Source organism: Pseudophryne corroboree, chromosome 1 (genome assembly GCF_028390025.1).
Source record: "Pseudophryne corroboree isolate aPseCor3 chromosome 1, aPseCor3.hap2, whole genome shotgun sequence".
In the NCBI taxonomy this organism is placed as follows: Eukaryota; Metazoa; Chordata; class Amphibia; order Anura; family Myobatrachidae; genus Pseudophryne; species Pseudophryne corroboree.
Window position 1 is genome coordinate 437360498 of NC_086444.1, and position 27998 is coordinate 437388495.

At 43.3% G+C, this 27998-nt stretch overlaps 1 protein-coding gene across 2 annotated transcripts in view; it reads left to right on the forward strand.

Moving 5' to 3' along the window:
- The window catches only part of LOC134897813 (Fc receptor-like protein 6), an 89335-nt gene that overhangs the window by 52335 nt on the left and 9002 nt on the right, over positions 1–27998 (forward strand). For both annotated transcript variants that reach the window (XM_063914056.1, XM_063914046.1), the window contains exons 6-7: positions 3684–3959; positions 22002–22058. In XM_063914056.1, the coding sequence (XP_063770126.1) occupies positions 3684–3959; positions 22002–22058 (333 nt within the window). The remainder of the gene's footprint in view (positions 1–3683; positions 3960–22001; positions 22059–27998) is intronic.

A 27998-nucleotide genomic window follows, 5' to 3' on the forward strand; every position in this document is an offset into this window, starting at 1 on the left:
CTGAGTTTTTGCTGGAGTTAACGACATTGGTTTTGACCTGCAATCATTTCATGTATAAAAATAATTATTTTTTACAGGTTGCAGGTACGGCGATGGGGTCGAATTTAGCCCCATCGTACGCCAACCTGTTTATGGCCAGCTATGAGAATACTCATGTATTACCAGTTTATGGGCAGAAAATTATTTTCTTTAAACGCTTTATTGACGATATTTTTTTACTTTGGGATGGCTCTGAATCTGAATTTATCGATATTGTGAACCAACTCAATTCTCTCGATAGTCCCATCAAGTTCACATATACGGTTTCTGCAACGTCCATTAATTTTTTGGACGTTAATGTTACTAAAACTGGGAAACAGTTAAATACTACGATGTTCCGTAAAGCAACTGATCGTAATTTAACTCTACATGCAACGAGCCATCACCCTCCCGCCTTGAAAGAAGGCCTCCCTATCTCACAATTCCTTAGAGCAATGAGGATCAATTCGATCCCTGCCCTAAAGGATCAACAATGTGCCGAAATAACCAAGCGCTTTCTGGAACGTGGTTATTCTAAAAAAGTATTGGCACGATGTTTAGAGAAAGCCAATAGTATTTTTCTTGGACAACTTCCGAAAAAAGTAAGTGAGAAGCGTATGATTTTTCCCACCCAGTTCGATGGCACCTCAGATAGTATAAGGAAGGCATTACGTAAACATTGGCCTGTTGTGGCATCTGATGGAAATCTCCCTTTTGCAAGAGCTCCTGCACCGATGATGGCCTACCAGCGTGGGGCCAATTTAAGACAGCTGTTAATGAGGCCCACGATGTTCCCTGAACAAAAAAAATCTAATTTCCAACTAATGCAAGCCAAACCAGGTAGCTTCTCCTGTGGAGGATGCACCACATGCCGATCCATGCTCACTGGCACCTATTTTTTTCATCATCCACATACTGGGAAGAAGATATTTTTTAAATATCACCTTCATTGTAGATTAGATTATGTCATCTACATCTTAAAATGCCCGTGTGGGCTCTGTTACGTTGGATTGACTACCCGTCAGTCTCGGGATCGAATGGCCAACCACCGGTCCTCCATACACATGGCCTTGCTTTCTGGCCATACCGATAAGCCTGTAGAGCGCCATTTTCTGTCCGCTAGACATCAAGTTGCGACATTGAAATGCAAGCTTATTGATTGGGTTCCACCACCTCCATTAGGTGGAGATAGAACCCGGATGCTTAAACAGAAAGAAAGTTTTTGGATACATAAGCTTGACACGGTAGCCCCAAGGGGCCTCAATGAGGCTAATCCCTTAAATGTATTCTTATAATAAATCTTTAATGTCCAACTGTATCTTTATAATAAACCCACAATGTCTTTTTTGACAGGGCCCCCGGTCTGTGGTTATAAGGTGGTTATCTTCAGGGTACTAGTGTACCTGTATATATTACAGTTATCATACTAAATGAATATCTGTTCATACAGTTTTCAGTATAATGTTTTTTATATTGTTTATGTGCTGTTATTTTTGTTTTCTTTTGATTTGATTTTGTTTATTTTTCCGAAGCCACCCATGTCCTTGGCAGAACTTCAGTGTGATCCATTGCTTTCTATCCCCCATAGTGACAGCTTATTGACAGGTTAACCTTATTAATAGGTGTTTCGCTTTTATGCCCCATTGAAAAGAAATCATGAATATCCACTATGCTGATAAACACTATGAGAGATTTTCTGCTATTGGGTTTCACTGACATTGAATTATTGTCTCTATTTTTTCTATTAGTATTTTTTTGTTTTACATTATGCACTTTATCTATCCCGTTGGTTGACTAGCATATTCCCCTCCCATTAATGCTAATTAGATGGTGCTGTCACTTCCGGTCGGGTCGATTTGACCATCGACCGAGTGTGGCCAGTTGCATTGGTGTTTTGGCTTTTGCCCATGTGCTGTGATGTTCCCTGGTGTTTGTTTTTGATTTTTGCCTGGAGTTTAAACTTGATTTGTTTTTCTCGTGGCCCGGCTGAGCGGCGTCTGCGGGACTTCCGGCCCGTGGAACGCATCCACTTCCGGTCGTTGGAACGCGGAAGTGGCATTGCCAGCGGCCGTGAACGCCGTCAGCACTGTTTTCTTGAGATATATTGGACTAGTTTGGTTCCTGAACTAGCAGCGCTGGGTACACCTAGTGGGGTGACATTTAAGTAATATTCAGTTATCCCATGTGAGTAACACTTAGCACGAATATATTTACTACTCTTGGTTAAGTGGCACTTCCTGTTCCATCTTGTTAAATAGCTTGCAGCTGCTGATGTGCAGCATGCAGCCATCATCAGACATTAAGCAGCAGAGTGGTGAGTGTACTGGCCTGTGTGGACTCCAATGGTAGGAATATCTTATCATGTTTGGATTATTTTATACATCTTGTTTTTGTTTAAAATTGCAGACCATGCTGCTGAATACACTTTGGTCTCTGCTGAATACATTTTGGTCTCTGCTGATTGATCTGTAGCTGCCTAATGTTGCTTTTTAAATTATCCAGGTATGATTTCTATATGGTATGTTGGGTCTAATTATACACTGGTGAGGGTCAGTGTCTTAATAAGTGTTTTAATTTTCTTTTTTAGTAGTCCTGAGCTTCAGGAGCTATTTTTGATTAGTTGTGTCTAACATTGCCCCATGTAAATCTGTGAAGTTCACTCCAGTGTGAGGTGTTATGCTTGTCCTGTGGGAGTAGATTTGATGTATGCTGATCTTTATCCTTGTTCCTATATAGAGTGTCATTCCATTAATTTATTAACATGATACCACTATGTTCTGCTATAAGGGCCTGGGAGGCACTGGTGGTGGTGGTGAGTGTATGATCTGATACCTTAGTTTGATTTTATATATATATTGTATTTATCTTTTTGATCATTTAGATGTTTTGAATTGCCGGTCTTGATAAAGGTCCTATAATAGGACCGAAACGTCGAATGTTAAAGGCAACGTTATTGAACCTGATTAACCTGAATAAACCGACTGATGCATCAAATTCCTCAAAGTGATTGATTTCTGCGAGAGTGCACCCACCACACGGGTGGTTGATGCGGTATATTTGTAGCCTGACAAGGTCATTGGGAGCACCGCCTATTTATCTCTATGAACTGATGTGAGTGCGGGATAGTCCCCACTGGACTATATATTTGTCCACACTGTTTCTGTTCCCTCTAACAGAGGTTCCACCGTGAGGTGCTGCTCTTTGAAGCGCGTGATAAGGGTATTCTTCTTTTTATATATATGAAGCGGTGTTGGCACAGTGGACTTTGGGGTCTCAGAGAACTCTCCATTAGGAGTAACTCAGGGGTATATCCGTTCATACAGGATGTCAGCGAAAAGAAGCATGGTGAAGTCATGCATGCACAGAAATGCCAGCTCAGAGATCACGCCTCTGTGGAGAGCTGCTGGGTCCTAGTGCTCGGAGGCAGCGGTAAGAAGAGGCAGCACAGAGCACGCTTCCAACAGAGACTGAAGGGACGGGCTGACTTTCCAGGCTACAGCGCTCTGGGCAACTGTCCTGTCAGCCAGTCCCTTAAGCAGCCTCTGTGTACAGTAATTATATTGCGAATTAAAGTAGTGATAAAAATACATATAACCACAGGACTCTCCTAGTGGTTAAAAGTAGGATTATATTTATAGCATAACATATTTTCCTTTGATTTTCAGATCAGCCTCCAACTCCGATCTTAAGGAATGCATACAGGTCTCAGAGTCCAGGTGGACTTGTAGAACTGGTATGTGATGTACAAAATCCATCTTTTCCTCCTGGATATCGGTTTTACCGAAATGGAAGGGAACTAGTAACAAACCAGCAGGTCAATTATTTAGTCCTGAATTACACTTTGGACTTTGATGGCTGCTATTTCTGTCAGACTTTTGCAAAAATACTGGGAGAGGAGATCCAATCACCTAGGAGTTCTGAGCACTTCCTAGTGCTAGAAGGTGAGAGACATATGTAGAAAGAGGATGAAAGTAAAAGTAAACTTTTAAGATGTAAAAAATGAACTGTTAAAGTTATCTGGTTCATTATATTGGTTTTACAACATAAAATGCCTAAAAAGACTAATCATAGCCAATTGAAGACAAAGATAGGCATTTATAAACTTTTATAACTTCCAGAAAAATACTGTAATTGCCACTTGTCCATGGCACATTTCATGTACAGAACATTTATAGCTACTAAGAGTGTGTGACAAAAGAAGCAAATTAGCTAGACAAAAAGCTGCATATTTATTGGTATTTTTTTTTTATAATATTTTTATTGAAAAGTAACAAGCGGCACAAGTGTAGTAAATGGTTCGCAGACATAGGTACAGACATGGCTTGGCAATAAAGAGATAAAAAGCCATCCAAGGTCATAAGGTAATTGAGAGAGGGTAATCATGTTATAACAACAATACGAAGTAAAAGGCACGTACTGTTATAGGAAACAACAATAGATATAAACAAAAAAATCCCACTGTTTAATCATGGTCGAAAGAAAGTAATCAATTAACTTAAAAAGGCGGTTCACCATCTTCTAGAACAGCCATATTGTACCAAGTGGAAAGGTGGACAAATTGTCGGATACAATCTTTTTCAACATCTGTAAATGAAATAATATAAGGCAGCCAGATATCAAAACATTTTGTAGCACGTGATGCAATGTCTAGGAAGAACTCAACCCAATCCATTTGATAGATATAGTTAAGCCTAGGGAGCATACATTGTAATGATATATGGTCTGTATGGATCCATTTTGAAAGGATAGATTTCTTAGCCACTGCCGCTACTTTGGCTAATAAACAACGAATACCAATAGTCAGTTCCAGTGGGCGGGAGGAAGGGTAATGATTCCATAGAGCCCAAGAAACGTTCACTGTAAATGGTATGTGTGAGGTAGTATTAATATGGGACTGTACTTCTTTCCAAAATAATTGGACTATATCACAGGACCACAAACAGTGAAAAGCAATTTAAGTTTCTCTTACGTCCTAGAGGATGCTGGGGTCCATTTTAGTACCATGGGGTATAGACGGTTCCGCAGGAGCCTTCGGCACTTTAAGACTTTTTAACATTGTGAACTGGCTCCTCCCTCTATGCCCCTCCTCCAGACCTCAGTTTAGAAAATGTGCCCGGGAGACTGGATGCACACCAGTGGAGCTCTACAGAGCTTTGCTGGAAAAGACTTTGTTAGGTTTTTTATTTTACAGGGAAGCTGCTGGCAACAGCTTCCCTGCTTCGTGGGACTTAGGGGGGGAAGTAGGAACCAACTTCTCAGTTAGTTCAATGGCTCTGCTTCCGCTGACAGGACACCATTAGCTCCTGAAGGGTACTGAACACAGCCCTTGCCTGGCTGCTGCTCACCCCCACAGCACTGCCGCCACCCCCTAACAGAGCCAGAAGTCAGAAGGCTGGTGAGTATTTACCGGAGGCCTGCAGAGAGGGGTCCTCCGGTCATCATGGTGGCATAAAGGTACCAGCGCAGCGAGGGAAGCTGTGCACAAACATGTCTCTCAGCACAGGATGCGGGGGGCGGATGCTCTGGGGGACATGGTGAAATCCTAACTCTCACTGGCATAACAGTACGTACATGTGAGCCGCTGATGTACATACCCCTGCCGGTATAAATATTGTAATTACTGAGGTAGAATCGCACCATTACAAGGGGGCGGGGGCTTCTCCTCAGACTTGCCAGTAACACTCATTTGGCTCCATTTTCTCCTCACAGAGACGCCAGAGTGCTGATCCTGAACGCTGCTTCTCCTCACACATCGCTGTTACAAGTACCAGGGTGTTATAGAAGGGAAGGGGAGCACATATTGTGTTGAGGTCTGTGGACTTCATATTGGATAAAAGCGCTGTGTTTGTATATATATATATATATATATATATATATTTATTGTATGCAATACATATAGGGCGCGTGGTGTGGACTGGCAATTCCCTCTGGGTCCCTCTGACAGACATTAGGGTAGATCTGTCCCCAATAGCTCCTCTGTGTGTGAGTGGTGTGACTGTACAAGTGTGTGCCATGTATAGAGAAAGCTCTTCCCCAGAGGATATGCCTTCATTACAATGTGTTACTGAAAGGTTAGAAAGAAGGAATGGATATCTAAATGGTAGGGAGATTGGTCCCAGCATTGTTAAAGAATCTATTAATGAGCAGAGTGGTATGCACCAGTTATTTAATAAAATAGAACATCTGTGCATTCAAGAGACTAAGCATTGGTGGGACCAGATCACTCTGCAAAAATATTTAAATAACAACCTTATACCGAGAGAATTACGTATCCTAAAAACTGCTACGTTTAAGGATGATGAAAAATTTGTAACTGAGTGGAATACACTCTTGGATAATTGTTCCAATAACTTGATGTGATTATTAATTAAGTATAGAGAGGAAAAAGTTAATGTGATTAAAGATGAAATAGAGAAAGTTCAAGAGCGAATAAATGATTTTGCAGGAGATGTGGGATTTAAGGAAAGAGACTCTAAAGTGAATAGAAAATTAGAGGAGTTTGAACTATCCTTGATAGAAAAAAAAGATGGAAAAATGAATAGAGATAAAGGAGACTATACTAGAGGGACTGTAAGAACATATAATAGATCATTTAGAGATCAACAGTTTAGAACATCGAATAAATTCCCAACTCGTAATAATGTAGCTAAATGGAGAGGAAATTCACAATATAAGCCATATGCAAATTATAATACTGTAAAAGAAAGAGTTAATTTTGTACATAAAAACAATTATGATGTTCTTGAAGTGGAGGGAGATGGAAGAGACAGTCCAAATACACCCCATTGGAGAAAACAAGGATTTAATAGATCCAGATGGAATAGTAACAATGATAATGAGGAATTTTCCCCTAGACAGAGTGATTTTTTAGACCAAAGACCCAGGTTCACAAGGTATGCAGGTCAAAGGAGCGAGGCCACAAAAAGAAGAAGGGTACAGAATATAGAGGATCTAGAGGGGGAAGGAGGAAACAGAGGAAAAAATGTACGGCTCAATTAGAACCTACCGGTATATTTAATTTATCTTCTAAAGAATTAACTAGAGATGAACTTAAACTCCTTTCCAAGGGATTAAATTTTGCCCCGGCCTGTAAACCGAATATATTCACATTATTTGTGGATCTTAACAAATATGTTAGAACACTAATTAGGAAACGGTATTTTGCGATTAAAAATTTAGCTAAAAGAGATAATACCGACTTACCCATTATCCTAGATGACAATGATGCAGTTGCTCTATCTATTCTGGAAACACTAGATACAGGGTGTGATACAGGTTTTATTGGCACATCCTATGAAAAGGTTTATGATATAAACGCAAGAAGTAAATTCAGACGCAAATCTGATTTTCACCCATTACAACATAGAGGCCCCTACATAGAAAGTTTCTACAAGAAAACTTTGGAGGACTTTCGTGTTATGTGTAATAATGCAGATAAAAAACATCTTCGGGATAACTTGACTCAGGCTGAGAGACTAGCCATGAGGGATTTATGTAAAAATCAAGATATTATTATAAAAGCTGCAGATAAGGGGGGGGGGGGTAGTAGTGCAAAATTTAAGTGATTATCTATCGGAAGCAGATAGACAGCTTAGTAATACTCAGATCTATAAAAAATTGGGGGGGAACCCTACTGACCTGTTTCAATCCAAATTAAAAAAGATGCTCTTGAAGGGTCTAGCGGAGGGAGCTATATCCAAAGACACATATAAATTTTTGTTTACACTTCACCCCATTGTTCTCACATATTATCATTTACCCAAGATACACAAGTCCCTCACTGCACCTCCTGGGAGACCTATTATTTCGGGAGTGGGTTCTTTAACTAATAATTTATCACATTATGTTGATTCATTTCTACAATGTCACGTTAAAGATTTGAAGTCTTATATAAAAGACACCACACAATTTCTAAATTTGATTAATGGCTCGAGATGGAAGGATGGTTACTGTATGGTTACTTGTGACGTAGAGTCATTGTATTCAAACATACCGCAAGATCAGGGTACACAGGTGATCGAACAGTGTCTATCTAGAGATGAATCAATGTCTAATGATCTTCGTAACTTCATATTGGAGTCTATTAAATTTATATTACATCACAATTATTTTGTTTTTGATGCACGATATTATTTACAGACACGGGGTACGGCGATGTGAACCAGGTTCGCCCCGAGCTTTACGAACCTATACATGGGCGGTTTTGAGGACCAACATGTGTAGGGGAGCGAGCTTGGGGCGGGCCTGGTTCTCTACTGTCGGTTTATAGATGATATATTTTTCATTTGGGATCAACACCGAGCACCTTTAGCACCTTTTTTAGATAGTTTAAATAATAATTATTTTGGTCTTACATTCACTAGTCATTTTAATGTGGAATACATTACGTATTTGGATATAGCTCTCTCCGTTGTGGACAATAGAATAGTCACAGAGACGTACATCAAGGAAGTAGATCAGCATAAATTTTTGAATTATCAAAGCAGCCACCTTAGGAAATGGTGTGACAACATCCCTAAGGGACAATTTATTCGCATGAAAAGGAATTGTTCATCAGGAATTAGTTTTGAGAGACAAGCACGAAGGTTATATATGTCTTTCGTTGAACAGGGATACCCAACAGAGATAGTGGCTAAGGCATACAAGGAAGTACAGGGAATAGATAGAGTCATTGTTCTCTGTATCTAGAAATAAATCTAACATCGATAAAGGGGTGAGAGATAGGACAACTAATTTCATTACTCAATATAACTCGCATGCAATAGAAATTAAAAATATTATAAGAAAGAACAGTCAATTATTAAAGTTAGATGACCATGTGGGAGAGTCCATTACAGGGAAGGGGGGAGTTACATTCCGGAGAGCAGAAAATATAAAAGGAAAATTAGCACCCAGTCACTTTAAGAAGAAAGCTCCGTATTCAAAGGATGACTTTAAAGAGGGGAATTGGTTACCCATTAAGCGACCGGCCGGATTCCACAGATGTGGAAAAGAGAGATGTGAGACTTGTAAATATACAGAAAAAAAGGCTGTTGATATTACATCTTTTGTCACAAAGGAGAGCTATGATATAAAGGATTTTCTCAATTGCAACTCTATCTATGTTATATACGTATTGACCTGTGGTTGCGGAAAACAATATGTGGGACGCACCACGAGGACACTACATATAAGGTTCATGGAACATAAACGTAATATTACAAATAATGTAAAAACACATTGTTTATCAAATCATATATCTAATTGTCCAGATGGTACACGTGATAAAATTAGAATCAAGGGTATTGAACAGATCAGTGGTACACAGAGAGGGGGTGATCGTTACAATATGCTATGTAGGCGTGAAGCCTTTTGGATATTTAGATTATGTACCTTGAAACCACAAGGATTAAACAATACAGTTGAGTTAAATAATATATGAAATTAGTGTTCTAAAGTTATAATAATGTAATTTTAGCTCAATGGATGAATTAACATATGTTTGGGTATCGAGGTTGTGTCATTGGGTATCTATATACATATGTATGGGTAGTATTTGTTCAATAGATTGTGTATGCATGTGTATATGGGTACTTATTTATTCATTCATTCATTTATTTAATTGTTGGATATCAGCGGTATAGAAATATTCTGGGATATTTATATTTATATTTATATTTTAAGTCACATAGTACTATTTAAAATAGTTAATATGCTATTCTAATGGTATAGTTATATTATATTAATATTTTATATAGAAATAGGATATGATCAATGAAGAGAGGTATATTGTTGGGTATTTATAATATATATTCCAGTAACGCACCTAGTAAAGCTTTTTAATAAAGATATAAAGCGTAGGTGGAACGCATGACTGGAACGCACATAGTGCGCATGCGTTAGCTACAAGATGTAGTAACCGGTCACCTGATAAGGAACTAAGTTACAGGACCGGAACGCATGAGTGGAACGCACGGTGAATGCGCATGCGCACCTTACGGGACCAGGAAGTGGAAACAGTGCCGGATCCCGTATAAATAGTGGTCTAACAATGATGTACCCTCATCTATTGATTCTCTGGAAGAAGCCGCCGACTCGCACACAGGCGGAGAAACGCGTAGAGAGGAGTGCTATCTACGGCTGTGACACAGTGTTTATCCAGCAGCTATACGTGAGGACCGGAGTGTGATTTTACTAGGAGTGAGATGTCACCCTGAATCTAGACCCCAGGTCTGAAGACACGTTGAGCTGGTTAATTAATAGCGTGGCCACGCTGGACTGTTAAGTATAAGCCAATCTCTGTTAAGAGATTACACAGAAAACCACTAATACTAAATTTCTGCTACTAACAAAGTTTGCATGAATATCTATACGCTTGTTAGGCGCCACGGTCCGGGTTCCCTTCGCGGCCCGGCGCCTAGCAACTAGGGACGCCGAGCGTGCTGAGCCGCCGGGTCCCTAGCAACGCTAGGACGCCGTGCGCGCTGAGCCGCCGGCTCCCTAGCAACGCTAGGACGCCGGGCGCGCCGAGCCGCCAGGACCCTAGCAACGGGGACGCCACGGGCGGACCGTGTTCCCCGTTGCAGGGTCGATCTAGTTTAATTAATACACATGTTTCCTGGTCGTGCAGCAAGGCAGCTGCACGACATTTATGTTAATCAGGCTCTGGAACTCTGATTGGAGGAGTCAAGGTTTTAAGCCTTCCCAGTGCCTCACACAGACGCCGGTTATAGCTTCCTGCATGCTGCTTAGGTTTGCTGAACGTCAGTTCCTGTCTTGCTGTGTCCGGTCATTCCTGTTTCCAGAGTTCCCGAATCTTAGAGTTATCATCTCATCCTAAGAAGTCTCTGGTCCTCTATTGTCCGCCACGGTCGCCAGAGAATCTCGTGTGGTGTTCGTGAGTTGCGGCTCTGCCGTGTGCTGCGGCTCAGCCCGCTATATTTTTTGTATTCTGTTTCGGAGCATTTGCGGAGGGTTCCGCTTCCACAAGTCCTCTCCGGAACTCGGCGGTGCCGGGTAGGAGAGTGGACAAGTGGTATTTTGGTTGTCCTTTTCCCTGGCGGTATTTCCGCACATACTTTAGTTTTAAGTTACCTTGTAGCCCCTGGCCTTGTTGCTGAGTTAGAGGGCCCCTTGTTATCACCCTGTCTCGGATTTCCCTTTGTCTCCCATTAAGACCTGAGGGGGCATCGGAGTTGGGCAGACGTAATCCGCCCTTCAAACGCGGCTGCCATGGGCTCAAGCAACCATAGTCTCGCAAGGGATTTCTGACAGCACGGACGAGACAACGGAGTTAGGGCGCCAGGGGCTATTTTCCATTCCCGCTTCCTTTCCCAGCATTACGTTCCAGTGCTCAGGTCCTTGTCATAAAATCTCCTCAGACCAGAGTGCTGGAATCATAACAACTCTTTGAATTTATAACATCACCATTTGACAAATACCAGGAACTGTCAGTTCAATATTGCTACATGGCATTAACCATTGGTGCTTTCTGAGCTTATTAACATCTTTGAGCTTTACCATCTATATTGAGCAAATATTAAAGTCATAAATTGTTGGCTAAATGCCATTGCATGATGTTAACTATTAGTGCAGTAATTAAGCTAAATTGATTCAGGAGTGGCCATTAGTTTCTCTATATATTTCTTTTATTATCTTAATTAATTGTTATACACCGGCCGTGTGATTAATGTTTTGTGTGTAATGTATATTAAATGTTTTATGTCTTAAAAATGTACTGATCTGGACAGCGCTTCATTCTTTGGTGTTGTGTATTTTTTTGCTTTTTTGGGGTTAACAGTGACCTCTTAAGTGAAGCAGCAGCCCTTGATCAGTTTAATTAATATCACAGAATTTCTTGTTTGTCAGCGCCCAGGTGTCCCCCATTGTTCTTCCCCAGAGGAACCCATTTTGGATGCACAAGAGTGTTCTGAGCCGTTGTGGGTGAGAAAGTTGCAGAGTAATATGTCTAAACTGGCAAAGAAATTCTCTGAGTCTGAACAACAGACAAAGTATTGGAGACAGTCTGTGGAGGATGCATTGTTTGCTGATTCCTCCACGTCATATACTCGGGACCCCTCCAGTTCCCAGAAAAGGTCTCTGGCCCAAATTATGCAAAGGGACACTGACACAGATTCCGACACTGAGGTCGACACTGGGGATTTGAGAGGGGTTGACCCCAAACTCGCTAAGAGCATTCAATGTATGATAGTCGCTATAAAAGAGGTGTTAGAGTTTAATGACACAACACCTGCACCTGAGGAAAAAGATAATTTTAATTTTAATTAAATAAAAAACAGGTGGTGACTTTTCCTCTGTCTAAGGACTTAAATGAATTCTTTGAGGAATCCTGGGCTAACCTGGAAAAGAAGTTTGCTATTCCTAGAAGGTTGCGAGTAGCGTACCCTTTCCCTGAAGAGGACAGGCATAAGTGGGAGTCGCCCCCAATGGTAGACACCTCAGTCTATAAGTTGTCGAAGAAAATAATTTTGCCTTCCCCAGGGTCAGCTTCGTTAAAAGAACCTGCTGACCGCAAGTTAGAGACATCTTTAAAGCCCATCTATATTGCTACGGGTACGTTACTCAGGCCCACAATTGCTTCTCTGTGGGTAGGTAACGCAGTGGAAAAGTGGGCAGACAATTTGATTGTTAATATTGACATGGTCAATAAAAATGATATGCTTCTAATTCTAGGTCATATCAAAGATTCTGCAGGTTACTTAGTTGAGGCTATGAAGGACGTTGGCTTACTGGACTCAAGAACCTCTGCTATGGCGATTTCAGCCCACAGGGCACTCTGGATCCGCCAATGGAATGCTGATGCAGAATCCAAAAGAAATATTGAGGCGCTCCCCTACAATGGTGAGGCCCTCTTTGGTGAAAAGCTGGATACCATGATATCAACTACTACATCTGGCAAATCAGCATTTCTGCCGTCGGCTGCTGCACCGCCTAGAAAATATCATTCTCATACTATGCAGTCCTTTCAGCCCAACAAGTACAAAAACGCTAGGGGTACCCCTTTTTTCACAGGAAAAGGGAGAGGAAGAGGTAGAAAACCTACAACACCATCAGGATCGCAGGAACAGAAGTCAGCAACTACTTCTGCTAAAGCCACAGCATGATGCTGGGGCTCCCCTGCGGTAGTGTGATCGGGTGGGGGCACGTCTACTGTTTTTCAGCCAAGTCTGGGTTCACTCAGATCTGGATCCTTGGATATTACAGATAGTATCCCAAGGTTACAGGTTGGAATTTCAAGTCCTTCCCCACCCCGATTTTTACCAAATCAGCTTTGCCAGTTTCTGTTCAGGACAGCACAAATGTGCTGAACGCAATACAGAAATTATGTCAAGACAAAGTAATTTCCTTGATACCTGCCGAACACAAGAACCAAGTCTTTTATTCAAGCCTGTTTGTGGTGCCGAAGCCGGATGGCTCGGTCAGATCGATTTTTAAACCTAAAATATCTGAATCTTTATTTGAAAAGGTTCAAATTCAAGATGGAGTCCCTGAGAGCGGTGATCTCCAGCTTGGAAGAAAAGGAATTTCTGGTGTCAGTGGACATCAAGGATGCTAACTTGCATGTCCCAATTTATCCGCCACATCAAGCATACCTGAGGTTTGCGGTTCAGGATTGCCACTACCAATTCCAAACATTACCGTTCGGGCACTCCACAGCTCCGAGAATATTCACCAATGTGATGGCAGAGATGATGGTTCTCCTTCGCAAGCAAGGAGTCAACATAATTCCATACTTGGACGATCTCCTCATAAATCCAGGGACAAGCTACTCCAGAACATAGTATTATCCATGACGGTACTTCAACAGCACGGTTGGATTATCAACTTTCCAAAATCACAGTTGGAACCGACAATGAGGTTATCATTTCTGGGAATGATACTGGACACCGAGGTACAGAGAGTATTTCTACCGGTGGAAAAGGCTCAGGAGATCAAGAGCATGGTCAAACAAATTTTGAGACCACGAAGAGTATCGATTCATCAGTGCATTCGCCTGCTGGGGAAAATGGTAGCAGCTTACGAGGCGCTACAATATGGCTGATTCCATGCCAGTGTTTTCCAGTGGGACCTACTGGACAAGTGGTCTGGGTCGCATCTCCACTTGCATCAAAGGATAATCTTGTCAGCGAAAGCCAGAATTTCGCTCCTGTGGTGGCTACAAATTTCTCACCTCCTGGAGGGACGCAGGTTCGGAATTCAGGCCTGGATCCTGGTGACCACGGGTACAAGTCTCTGAGGTTGGGGAGCAGTCACGCAAGGGGAAAGCTTCCAAGGAAGATGGTCAAGTCAAGAAACTCTCCTTCACATAAACATTCTGGAATTGAGAGCTGTGTACAACAGCCTTCATCAAGCGGCACACATTTTTCAAGGTCGTCCCATACAGATCCAGTCAGACAATGTAACAGCGGTAGCTTACATAAACCGTTAAGGCGGAACAAAAAGCAGAGCGGCAATGGCAGAGGTGACAAAGATATTCCTCTGGGCAGAAAGACATGCAAAAGCTCTGTCGGCAATTTTCTTTCCGGGAGTGGACAACTGGGAAGCAGACTTCCTCAGCACACACGATCTCCATCCAGGAGAATGGGGCCTCCACCCAGAAGTCTTTGCGGAGGTAACAAGTCGTTGGGGCAATCCTCAAGTGGATATGATGGCATACGTCTCAACAAAAAACTTCAGAAATATTGTTCCAAGTCGAGTGACCCACAAGCAATAGCAGTAGACGCACTGGTGACCCAGTGGGTGCTTCAGTCGGTGTATCTATTCCCTCCACTTCCACCAATTCCAAAAGTTCTCAAGATTATCAGAAGAACAAGGGTTCGAGCAATCCCCATTGCTCCAGACTGGCCAAGAAGGGCTTGGTATCCAGATCTTCAGGAGTTATTACTCTAAGATCCTCTGCCTCTTCCTCTTTGAGAGGACCTGCTTCAGCAGGGGCCATTAGTTTATCAAGACTTACCGCGACTGCGTTTGATGGCATGGCTGTTGAGCGCCAGATCCTAGCCCGTAAGGGTATTCCCAATGAAGTCATTCCCACACTTATTCTGGCCAGGAAAGAGGTAATGTCCAAACATTACCATCGTATTTGGAGAAAATATGTATCTTGTTGTGAATCCAAGAAGTCTCCTGCGGTGGAGTTTCAATTAGGACGGCTTCTCCTATTTCTACAGGCGGGTGTGGATGCTGGATTGAGATTAGGGTCTATCAAGGTCCAAATTTCGGCCTTGTCTATTTTCTTTCAGAAACAGTTGGCGTCCCTTCCTGAGGTCCAGACATTTGTAAAGGGGGTTCTGTGCATCCAACCTCCCTTTGTGCCTCCTGCGACGCCATGGGATCTTAATGTGGTGTTGCAGTTTCTTAAATCAGACTGGTTTGAGCCTCTGCAAGAGGTGGAGTTGAAGTTTCTAACTTGGAATGTGGTCATGCTGTTGGCCTTGGCTTCAGGCAGACGAATGTCTGAGTTAGGGGCTCTGTCACACAAGAGTCCTTATTTGATATTTCATGAAGATAGGGCTGAACTGAGAACACGTCAGCACTTTCTTCCTAAGGTTGTGTCTTCTTTCCATATCAACCAACCAGTGGTGGTGCCAGTGGCTTCTGACACCTCAGCCGTTTCAAAATCCTTGGATGTCATCAGAGCGTTGAGGACTTATGTTGCAATGACGGCTCGGATAAGGAAAACAGAATCATTGTTTGTCCTCTATGACCCCAATAAGATTGGGGGTCCCGCTTCTAAGCAGACTATTGCGCGCTGGATCAGTGGTACATTCAGCACGCTCATTCCACGGCAGGATTGCCGTTGCTGAGTTCGGTAAAAGCCCACTCTACAAGGAAAGTGGGTTCGTCCTGGGCGGCTGCCCGGGGTGTCTCGGCGTTGCAGATTTGCCGAGCAGCTACTTGGTCAGGGGCAAACACGTTTGCTAAGTTTTACAAGTTTGACACCTTGGCGGCTGACGACCTTAAATTTGGTCAGTCAGTTCTGCAGGAACATTAGCACTTTCCCGTCTGTACTGGGAGCTTTGGTACATCCCCATGGTACTAAAATGGACCCCAGCATCCTCTAAGACGTAAGAGAAAATAGGATTTTAATAACCTACTGGTAAATCCTTTTCTCGTAGTCCGTAGAGGATGCTGGGCGCTCGCCCAGTGCTCATTTTTCCTGCAAATTACGTTTGGTCTTTTTACACAGATTCTTATGTGTTAAGATGTTTTTTACAGCAGTTGCTATTACATTATGCATACACGTTAGCATGGGTTATGTAAAAGGCCATGTTAGGCGGCATGTTTTTTGTATGGTGTGAGCTGGTGTGAATCTCACCACTAGTTTAATGTAAATTCTTCTCTCGAAGTTGTTCGTCTCCTCGGGCACAGTTCCTATACTGAGGTCTGGAGGAGGGGCATAGAGGGAGGAGCCAGTTCACACTGTTAAAAAGTCTTAAAGTGCCGAAGGCTCCTGCGGAACTGTCTATACCCCATGGTACTAAAATGGGCCCCAGCATCCTCTATGGACTACGAGAAAAGGATTTACCGGTAGGTTATTAAAATCCTATTTTTACAACACACCAATTATGTGATGGAGTTTAGGCATATAATAAGTCCTATGGAGTATTTTATATTGCATTTCCGTAAAGGAGGCTGAGATCAACTGCTTATTCAATAAGACCAAGGATTTAACAATTGAGTGTATTGAAAGATCAGGGAATGCAGCACACCACTTGGTCAGACCAGTGGTGACTCGGGAAAGGTCAAGCTTTTTCCGAATTTGGTCATAAAGCAGGGAAGTGGGCATGAGGCCCCCCTTACGACCTAATATTAAAGTATCAAATGGGTTATTTTGCTCATGTGCTGGAAGGCTGGGCAGTACGGATGGTGTAATTGTTAGCATTACTGCCTCACAGCACTGAGGTCATGGGTTTGATTCACACCATGGCCCTAACTGTGTGGAGTTTGTATATTCTCCCCGTACTTGCGTGGGTTTCCTCCGGGTACTCCGGTTTACTCCCACAATCCAAAAAATATATACTGGTAGGTTAATTGGATCCCAACAAAATTAACCCTAGCGTGAATGTGTGTGTGTACATGTGGTAGGGAAAATAGATTGTAAACTCCTCTGGGGCAGGGACTGGTGTAAGTGTCCAAATATTCTCTGTAAAGCGCTGTGGACTATGTGTACACTATATAAATAACTGGTAATAAATAAATAAATAAGGTCAGACAATAGTTACAGAATATAGCTACGGGACTGAAAATACGCAAATAAAGGAATGGTAACCTGGGGATGTAATTCCTTGAGGTCGGGCAGGTCAAGGACCGAGGAACAATCCTCAACAAAGCATTGATGTACCAGACAAAGTCTCTGGAGGTGCCAATCAGTAAAAACAACAGCTGCCATCCCATCTTGGAAATCTGTATTATAAATCAAAGGCAAAAATATAGATCTAGCACAGGATAAGTGTAACCGCTTACGAGAAATGCGGCAAGCCAAATAAGGGGTATATAATAAAGGATTGTTCCTCACTGCCCCCGGAAAAGATGCCATTGGCTTATGCAACAACACATCCAAAGTAACAGTTGAGAGAAATGCTTGATCCAAAGACTTGTACACATAATTATCCACGTCCCCTATCCAATCCAATGCATAATGTAAATTTGAGGCCAGGGAATAATCTTGAATACTCGGTAGCAGGGTCGGACTGGCCCACAGAGGTACAGGGGAAACCACCGATGGGCCCCACTCCTTCCTCTAGGGATCAGGTTCCAGACTGTGCACTTGTATTATACATGGTAGATATGTTGCATTACACTGCACAAGACTATTGTGCATTTCAAGCCTCTGTGGAGGCTGGCCACACACCCTTTGTAGACTGACCACACCCCTAAGTATGGGCCCCTATCACTGCATTCCCCAGGTGGGTCGTTCATACCCCAGTCGAACACTGCTCGGTAGGTTACTACCCCCTAGTAATAATGGCTGTTGTAGTTTCAACAACGAGATCCTGGGACGTTTGCCAGCCCATATAAATTTGGTAAGTGCCCTTTCAATAACAGTAATATCACGTTTAGTCAAAAGAAACGGCAGCATCTGGACTGGGTAGAGGAGCATGGGAAAGGAGACCATCTTAAATAAATGACAGTGACCAATATAAAAGAGTGGTAGATATTTCCATTTATCAAAGTCAGACAGCATTTGAGAAATTAAGTGGGAAAAAGTTACTGAATAAAGGTCTGAAATATGTCTAAAAAATCTTAGACCTAAATTCACCAAAAACTCTGAGGCCCAGCGAAAAGGAAATGAAGATCCCCAGCCCAACTGTGCATCAGGATACAATGCTAACACCTCTGTTTTATGAAAATTAACCAGAAATCATGAGATGTCATGAAAAGTGCTGAGCATAGTTTGTAGGCCGGGCAAGGCAAGTTTCTGATTACTGAAGTACAAAAGCAGGTCATCAGCAAAAGCCAACACCTTCACTTCTAGATCACCTAATACTACTCCCTGCCAAGAGACATCATGGAAAAAGGTACGGATCAGGGGATCGAGGGCCAAATTAAACAACAATGGGGATAAGGGGCAGCCCTGATGGGCCCCCCTAGACAAATGTAAAGAAGGGTAATTTAAACCATTAATTGTATTATAGTACTCTGGGGAGGAATATAACATTCTAAATATCCCTATAAAGTCTGGGCCAAACTGCTGAATCTGTAATATTCGTAGGAGATGTGACCAAGAAACACGATCAAGAGCTTTATCCGCGTCACAACTAACAATAATAGCTTCCCAATTACCAAGCTGATGAATACGGCACATAGCGGCTACTAGCATGCGTATGTTATACACGGAAGTACATCCTTTAACAATTCCATTTTGGTAAAATTCTAGGTAAAGATTTTTAAATCCTGGTTTAACAAAGAAATAGGTCTATAAGATTGTACCTGAGTAGGGTCCTTTCCTGGCTTTGGAAACACCACAATTTGAGCTGCAGTAAAAGTATGGGGAGGCAAAGTTCCAGAAAGTAAAGAATTATACAAAGATAGAAGATTTGGAAGTAAATGTTCTTTTAGCATCTGATAGTATTCGGCCTCAAAGCCATCTGGGCTGGGGGATTTACCCTTTACTAAAGATTTAATACTAAAGAGTAATTCCTGTTCAGTCACAGGGGAGGTTAAAGAGTCCCGCTCCTCATCAGTAAGTGTCGGCAAATCAAACTTCTGAAGGAATTGCATACCCTCAAGAGGCCGATCAGGAGGGGCGTCATATAGGTGGTTATAATAAGACTGAAATGCTGCTGAAATTTCTGGTGTGTCCGCAGCCAAGGACCCTGAGGGGGAAACAATTTGCAAAATATGTGAGTGCGCGGCTTGGGAGTGCACCAAATTAGCCAATAACCTCCCTGACTTGTTACATCCACGAAAATATTTGTTACGCTGTATATTATTTGTAAATTGGGCCCTCTCTGTGCATAAAGTATCATAGTATCATAGGCATGTTTAGCTTCTAAATAGGATTTTCGGACCTCATTTGAATTGGTCAAAAGTAAATCATATGTAGATGTCAATATTTTGCTATGGTTATCTACAATAGTATTCAGCTTTTTGCGTTTCCCGGCCACATATTCCATAATTTGACCTCTAATAACCGGCTTAGCCGCCGCCCAAAATAAATGAATATCATCTACATGTTGCTTGTTATCAGCGGCATAGGTAAGAAAAGCATTTTCCAAATGGCTACAAAAGTCAGTGGAATTAACCAAATAAGAAGGAAATCTCCAGTTATATGACGTAGTGACAGGATTCTTGAGCGACAATGTAAACCATAATGGAGCATAGTCAGACAAGGCAATAAGTCCCAATCCTGAGTCAAGAATCTGATGATCAACCAAAAATCAATACGGGAAGAAGTGAGATGGGTATGGGAATAAAAAGTATAGTCACGAGATAAGGGGTGTTGGCACCTCCAGGGATCGCACAGTTGTAACGAATCAATCAATAACATCAAAGGAGAGGGATATCGCCCATTTCCAGTAACAGTTTGGCCCCTCGACCTGTCCAAACCCTCAGAAAGAACACAATTAAAATCCCTCCCCAGTATTCGCTCTCCTTCCACCCAAGATTGCAATTTAACATATAAAGAAGTAAAAAAATACTTTATTCCTGCCTGTGGGAGCATAAATAGCTGTGAAGGTATACAAGGAGCCAAAGAGCACGTATCCCTTATGGTATATGATAAATGTTTATGGAACAGGATCAGAACACCTCTGCGCTTGGCTGTAAAAAGAGGTGGCTCTAAATTCACCTATCCAGGAGGGGAATTGGGATCTTTTACACCCCAGTGCATTTCCTGGAGAAATGCCACATCAGGTTTAAGGCATTTCAAGTGGTTTAAAACTTTCCATCTCTTAAGCAGGGAGTTGAGGCCCTCAACATTCCATGATACGAATTTTAATGAAGATTGAACCCTGGTGGAGCTATCGCAAGGAATAGACATTATTACCCTATACCCACCCTAGGCCATGAAATAAAGTAAAATAAGACCATCTCCATCCCGTCCCAGTGAGCGGGCAGCGGAGAAAGACCAAAAGCCTAAGGACCAGACCTATGTACCAAATATTATACCGTCAACAACACACCAAACAAGGAAAATGTTCAAAATAAGTTTAACTATCTCTAGAGCCCAGGAGGGCAATCGCAAGGATCGCCTAATGTAGAGACTAATAAATGAGTGTCAAAAAGACAAAGTTCACAAAAATAATGCGGCGTATCAGGATTCAATAGTGCAGGTATATTTATATATAAAATCCAGTGATTGTCAGAAAAAGATAAGGTAGTGAAGCACAGTACAGTTCTATGACCAGCAGCAGGCAGATAGGTATACTGCTCACCAATGAACAGCACTCAGAGGTGGGGAGGGGGGGTGCAAAACTTTACAGCCCAGCAGAGCCCTGCAGTTAGTAGCGGATCTTGCCACGGGCAAGCAGGACTTTTGCCCGGGGCGCCACCTTCCGGAGGGCGCCGCACCATGGCAAGATCCGCTGCTGCTGTGCCCCCCGCTGCCCGCTCTGTCCCGCTGCCGCTGCCCGCTGTGAAGGGAACTAGACGTGTAGCGTCTAGTTTCCCTTCGTGGAGAGGACCTTTACTGTGCGGTGCGCGATGATGTCATCGCGCACCACACATAATTTCAGCGGCGCTACTACTGTACAGGGGGCGTAACTGACCACGCCTCCTGTATGAAGCCATGCTCCTATTGCCCGCCCGGCGCGCAAAAAGCCCTAGAACCGGCCCTGCCTGCAGTGTGTAATGTCTCCTGGAGCTTGGAAGGGGACAGTCAGTATATCCCCAGTAGGAGTACCTGAGCAGCTGAAGAGTTAGAGGAGTCCACTTCCTCAGATAAAGATGCAGCAGGTCCGGGGGTATCTCAGCACCAAGCAGCAGGACGTTAGGCAAATCCCTCAGCAGCATCCAAGCAAGGCAGAGAGGCGGCGGAGCACCATGTGACACGGACCGACGGGCGGCACGCAACCATCCCCGGCATGCTCCAAACTCAAGCCACGGCTTGGGGTGGGAAGGTAGGCAGCAACCTGCGGGAACCGGATCCGGAGTTCCCTGGCTTCGTGGACCTACCGCCTGGCTCCAGGTGACTTGCCAGAGGTAGAGGGGTGTAGCAGGGTGCCGATGCAGCTCCGGGTCCGGTCCCAGGGATAGTTACAGGACCCAATATCTGGGAGCTCGGCGGTAACACAGCTTTCCTGCTCGTCCGCTAGGCCACTCCCCATTTATTGGTATTTTAAGATGTTCTGTATTTGCATTCTTAAACAAAGTGATTTGTTTTGTTTAAAATACAGTGCAGATTAATAGCTCAACTGAGAAATCAATTATTATTTGAACTGCAGGTTATTATCATTTCAGTGCAGGAAATGATCTGATTTCTGTATTAATGACAAATATATTAATTTGATGTGTTAGTTGTCATTTTTATCTCTTAATTTTAGAAAGAAACATTAAAGACAACAGAGGCTGTCAGGATAGTTCTGGTCTATCGAAACAAGGTATGAAATCCATGAACAGTCTCACAGACAATATCCCAGCACCATCCCCCGCTGCTGTGGGAATCAGTGGAGGGCATGGCAGCAATGGCAGGAGGTGCAGTAGGGTATGGCGGTGGGGAGCAAGCCAAGCAATACTTCACCTTTGCAGAGTTCGGCAGCAGGCGGTGTGCAGAATTCCAGCGGCATGGTTTCCCATTTCAAAAATGGTGCCACGGCACCATTTTTTAAAATCCAAGATGGCCAAGCGAGCCAATCACAACTTGCCACATCATCGTCTTGCCCCCCTTACTGGCTAATATAAGCCAGCCTGAGGAGGCAGTCTGACGGTGGAGGAGGAGCTATGAAGAGCTCCTGAAGGTAGAAATAGCTGTAGAAGTCCTGGATGGGCGGTGGCCATGTAAAATAGCTGAAAGACCACCGCCCCCTAGGTGAAGGTGCCATACAATAAAATATGAAAATATTCTTTGTCCTGTACTTATTTTAATATTTAGTTTACAGGAAGACTACAGGTACCAACAGGGCCTTAATGCCCCTCCTACTGGTACTTGTACAGATGTGTCCACTATTACCTTTCTGAAAAAAGTATCATGGCCTGCCGTTCATGGCACGAGATAAGCTTTCCTCTTAAGATATTCACGGCAAGCCATGTGTATCTCCTCTGAAATATAGTGCAGTACCACTTTTCAGACAGCAGGTGGCATTTTCAGAAACTGAGCAAGCAGAAAGTCTGATAAAGAGATTCTAGAGGGAGTAGTTCAGACCTGATTCTAGCAGCATTTTATTTGCAAATGGGCAAAACCATGGGGGTCATTCCGAAATGATCGCACGCTAGGTTGTTTTGCAGCGGTGCGATCAGGTCGAAACTGCACATGTGTATGCACCTCAATGCGCATGTGCGTCGTACGGGTACAAAGCGGATCATTGCTGAGCAATGGATTTAACGAAGAATCGATTCGCACAGCAGATCGCAAGGAGATTGACAGGAAGAGGGCATTTGTGGGTGGCAACTGAACGCTTTCTGGGAGTGTTTGGAAAAACGCAGGCGTGTCCAAGCGTTTGCAGGGCAGGTGTCTGACGTCAATTCCGGACACGAACAGGCTAAAGTGTTTGCCCCGAATTTACATCAGACACCCACCCTGCAAACGCATTGACACACCTGCGTTTTTCCAAACACTCCCAGAAAATGGTCAGTTGACATCCACAAATGTTTTCTTCCAGTCAATCTCCTTGCGATTGTCTGTGTGAATGGATTCTTCATTAAATCCATTGCTCAGCAACGATCCACTTTGTACCTGTGCGACGCGCCTGCGTATTGCGGGGCACACACATGTGCAGTTATGTCCTGATCGCAGCTCAGCAAAACAACCTAGCGTGCAATCAGGCCTGCATGACCCCCATGGTTTTGCCCATCTGCTAACAAAATTGCAGCTATGGGGTGTCATTCCGAGTTTATCGTAGCCCTGCAAAATTTTGCAGGGCTACGATCAGGAACAGAGACATGCGGGGGATGCCCAGCACAGGGCCAGTCCACCCCGCAGGTCAGTTACGCCCCCCCCTCCCCCCCCTTCAGAAGTGCAAAAGTATTGCACAGCGGCGATGCTTTTGTACTTCAGGAGTAGCTCCCGGCCAGCGCAGCTTTAGCATGCTGGCCGGGAGCTACTCATTACTACACGACCCGCAGCGGCTGGTCAGCAGCAGCGATCGGGTCAGAATGACCCCCATGAGCCGTGTGTGCAGGGCAATTTATCGATCATGCACACGGGAATATCAGCTGCAGCAGCTAATTGTGAAGTATTAATATTTTTCCAATACATCTCTCATACTAACTTCCAACATGTACCTGGCTCAATGTTGCCTATATGTTTAAATAAATCTTTTTCCTTGTGATTGATAATGTGCTAATGAAGAGTTCATACAAACTCCACACAGAGATTCAATATAGAAATTATGATACTAACTAAAAGGCACTATTGATACTTGTCATTTTTTGCAATTGTTTGGTGGTTAAGGTGTGAGTAGAGAGAATTTTTGGTATTTCAGTACCACATATATTTCACTGGGATCCGGTCTGAAGATCGACAGTGTCTGCCATACAAGTGGGTGCTGCGTCTGTCTGCCACAAATCGGTCCAGCGCTGCGGCTGTGTTGCCATAATAAGTCACTGGGTTCTCTGTGTGCCATACATGTGGGTGCTGCACCTGTCTGCCACAAATCAGTCCAGTGCTGGGGCTGTGCTGCCTTAATAAGTCACTGGGTGCTCTGTCTGCCATACAAGTGGGTGCTGCGCCTGTCTGCCACAAATCAGTCCAGTGCTGGGGCTGGCTGTGCTCCATAATAAGTCATTCAGTGCTATGTCTGCCATACAAGCGGGTGAAGAAACATGAGACCCGGGGCCTGAGCAGCCATAAGGCTGCAGCCAGGATGGCTGAGTCCTGGGGGGGGGGGGCAGCACCGGTCCAATAGACGCTTAGGCTCTACCTACTACTGGAAGCTGCAGATTCAATGCAGACAGCATGGAAGACGGCCCTTTAAAAATGGCAGCTGCCTTCTAGGAGACTGATGCTAGAGGTATTACTAGACCATTACCCAGCGCTACCCAGAATGAGCATGTAACCCCCTGGCACTGAGCATGTAACCCCCTGGCACTAAACATGTAACCCCTATGGCAACAAGCATATGTAACCCCTGGCAACGAGCATATAACCCCTGGCAACGAGCATGTGACCGGGTCCAACTTCCGGTCAGCAGAATCATGGATGCTGGTGGCTTCTCCTCCCACCTCTAGCCACCAACAGCACCGTGGGCAGCAACATGGACATCTGTATGTGCAGGGCAATTTATCCATCAGGCACACAGGAATATTAGCAGCGGCAGCTAATTGTGTAGTATTAATATATCTCCAATACATCTCTCATATTACAGTAACTTCCATATAGGTACCTGGCTCTCTCATCCCAGCAGCCGGGCAAACTTCACACAGATATTTGATATGGAAATTATGATACTAATTAAAAGGCACTATTGATACTTGTCATTTTTTGCAATTGTTTGGTGGTTAAGGTGTGAGTATAGAGAAGCCAATTCTCTCAAAGTATTGTAACGAGGTAATACACCTCAGAGAGATTTTTGGGTATTTCAATACCGCATACTGCATATTTCACTATAATAATACATTGGATTACTGTATCAAAAAGTTTATGATTACAATTTTTACATGTCGCCATGTCGCTTTGTGAGATGATCTTTTTTAATTGTGAATATTAAAAGTTATATTTTATTAATCATTTTTGACAAGTGTGCCCCAGGACAGACTTAAAGTCTCCTTTTGTCTTTACCTCCTATGTAAAGATTTTCCATTTATACAGTTTATTGTACTATTTTTTCTGGGAGCACCACCAACCAAGTGCCAGGAGTATTTGACCCTTTACAGTGCATGTGCTACTTTGTGAGTAAGAGACTGAACAAAAGTCTCAATACAACATCAATTAGCATTAACATAAGGCAGGGGGGAGGGCAAATGGAAACCTAATTAGTTGTCTGTCTTGGGACGGTGCACTGGGCCTGATGTACTAAGCTTAAAGTTTATTGAAATATTTTTTCTGGGCGCACCACCAACCAAGTGCCAGGAGTAATTGACCCTTTATTGCCTTTATGTTGGTTTTTTGAATTTCTAACTAATCATAGTGTGAACCAAACACATGTCCTGTGCGGTTTTAAAAACCTCTCTTTTTACCTGTCTAATTAATATGCATGTGACCTGAGCATTGTGTCACAATAAAGAACACTACAAATACACCAATGTACACTCATTATAATGTGTGGAGTTTGTATATTCTCCCCGTACTTGAGTGGGCTTCCTCCGGGTACTCCGGTTTCCTCCCACAATCCCAAAATATAGCGATAGGTTAATTGGTTCCTAACAAAATTAACCCTTGTGCAAATGTGTGTGTGTACATGTGGTAGGTAATATAGAGTGTAAGCTCCACTGGGGCAGGGACTGATGTGAATGGCTGAATATTCTCTGTAAAGCGCTGTGGAATATGTGTGCACTATATAAATTACTGGTAATAATGTAAGACACATACACCTAGACATCAGGTGAGCACAGGTATCACCACCCCTGAAACGACATAATAATACCATGAGCCTGGACAGCTCATTATATACCGGCTGCTCCCAAATTAGGAAACAACTACTCACAGCAGCAAATGGTCGACATGGAAATGGTTAAAACACACATATGGTCAACACAAGGTTTTGGGAATGTTTTCATATTTTTTTACTTTTTCCATCCTTGTCTATCCATGTCACAAATCATAACCTTTAGTATCCTTGTAGTGAGCAAAGCATTTAATGCACGTCTGAGCACCAAGCATTGGGGGTCATTCTAAGTTGATCACTCGCTGGCCAATTGTAGCAGCCGTGCAAATGCTATGCCGCCGCCCACTGGGGAGTGTATTTTAGCTTAGCAGAAGTGCGAACACATGTGCAGCAGAGCTCTACAAAAACAGTTTGTGCAGTTTCTGAGTAGCTCTAAACCTACTCAGTGCTTGCGATCACTTCAGCCTATTCGTGTCCAGATTTGACATCACACATCCACCCAGCGAATGCCCGGCCACGCCTGCATTTTTTCAGACACGCCTGCGTTTTTCCAAACATTCCCTGAAAACGGTCAGTTGACACTCAGAAACGCCCCCTTCCTGTCAATCTTCTAGCGGGCGCCAGTGTGAAGGAAAACTTTGCTAGAATCTGTGCAAAACCACAAAGGGCTATGTACCCGTACGTCGCGCATGCGTATTGCGGGACATATGCATGCACAGAAATGCAGATTTTAAGCCTGATCGCTGTGCTGCGAACAACGGCAGCTAGCGATCAACTTGGAATGACCCCCTTTATGCAGCTCTGTGTGTTCTCCCCTCCCCCAACAGAATGACAACAATCAGGCACAGTGCACACAGCTCAAGCAAGTCCCATCCCCCACGCTGCCCGATCACAGCAGTGGCAGCTCTGTGTGATAGCAATTACTTTACACAGTCACAGTGCACACAAAATAACTAATATTTTTTAAATGGACGAATGGGAAAGAATTATGCTGCGCTATGTAAGAAACTGTAAATAAATAGTTATGATGCTATATTTCTTAAACTGGAACCAGACTTCAACAGTGATTATGTGGCTGATAGGTACTGTATATCCCAAGTACATAGATGTTCAGTTGTCGCAATGGTGCAGCGATTAAGATCCTGCATGCAGGATAAATCTAGTCAGATCGCCTCTCAGGGCCAGTGTACTGTTCACTGGCCCTGACAGATCGCTCAGCACACATCGTTGACACATTGTTGTGCAGCGCTGTGTGCTGAGCAATCTTGCTGAGTGATCTAGCATCGCTCAGATCGCTCAGCACAGTCACCTCATGTGTACTGTGTAGGCCCTTTTATACAGTAGATGCTGTGATGCCCACTCCCTACTCTCCTCTAAGGAATGGCACAGGCTCCCCTCACAGACAAGAGTGCATTTCCTGAGCATTTTACATTATTTGACCAGTTATGAAGGAAGTTGAATCAATTATATTTTTAAATACCAAATTTGTTTATTGCAAGGAACAAGAAATGTATAAAAAAACTTTTGATATTGTAGCTGCATAGACTAAAGTTAGAAGCTGAAAACACTTAAATTGGAATTGAATTATTCATTTCAAATCCCAGGCCATCCCCCAGACAGGATATATGCTATCTATACTCTCCAAGGAATCTACTACAAAGGCCTCACACACTGAGATTTTCACACTTAAGGGGGGTACTCACGGAGCGATATTCTAAGCAATCTGACTAGATTGCTTAGAATATCGGCAGGATCGCTCCGTGTGTAGCCCCCTCGGCGATAGCGATGCGCGGCCCCGCACATCGCTATCGCCGCTGCTAGATTGGCCTGCATGCAGGC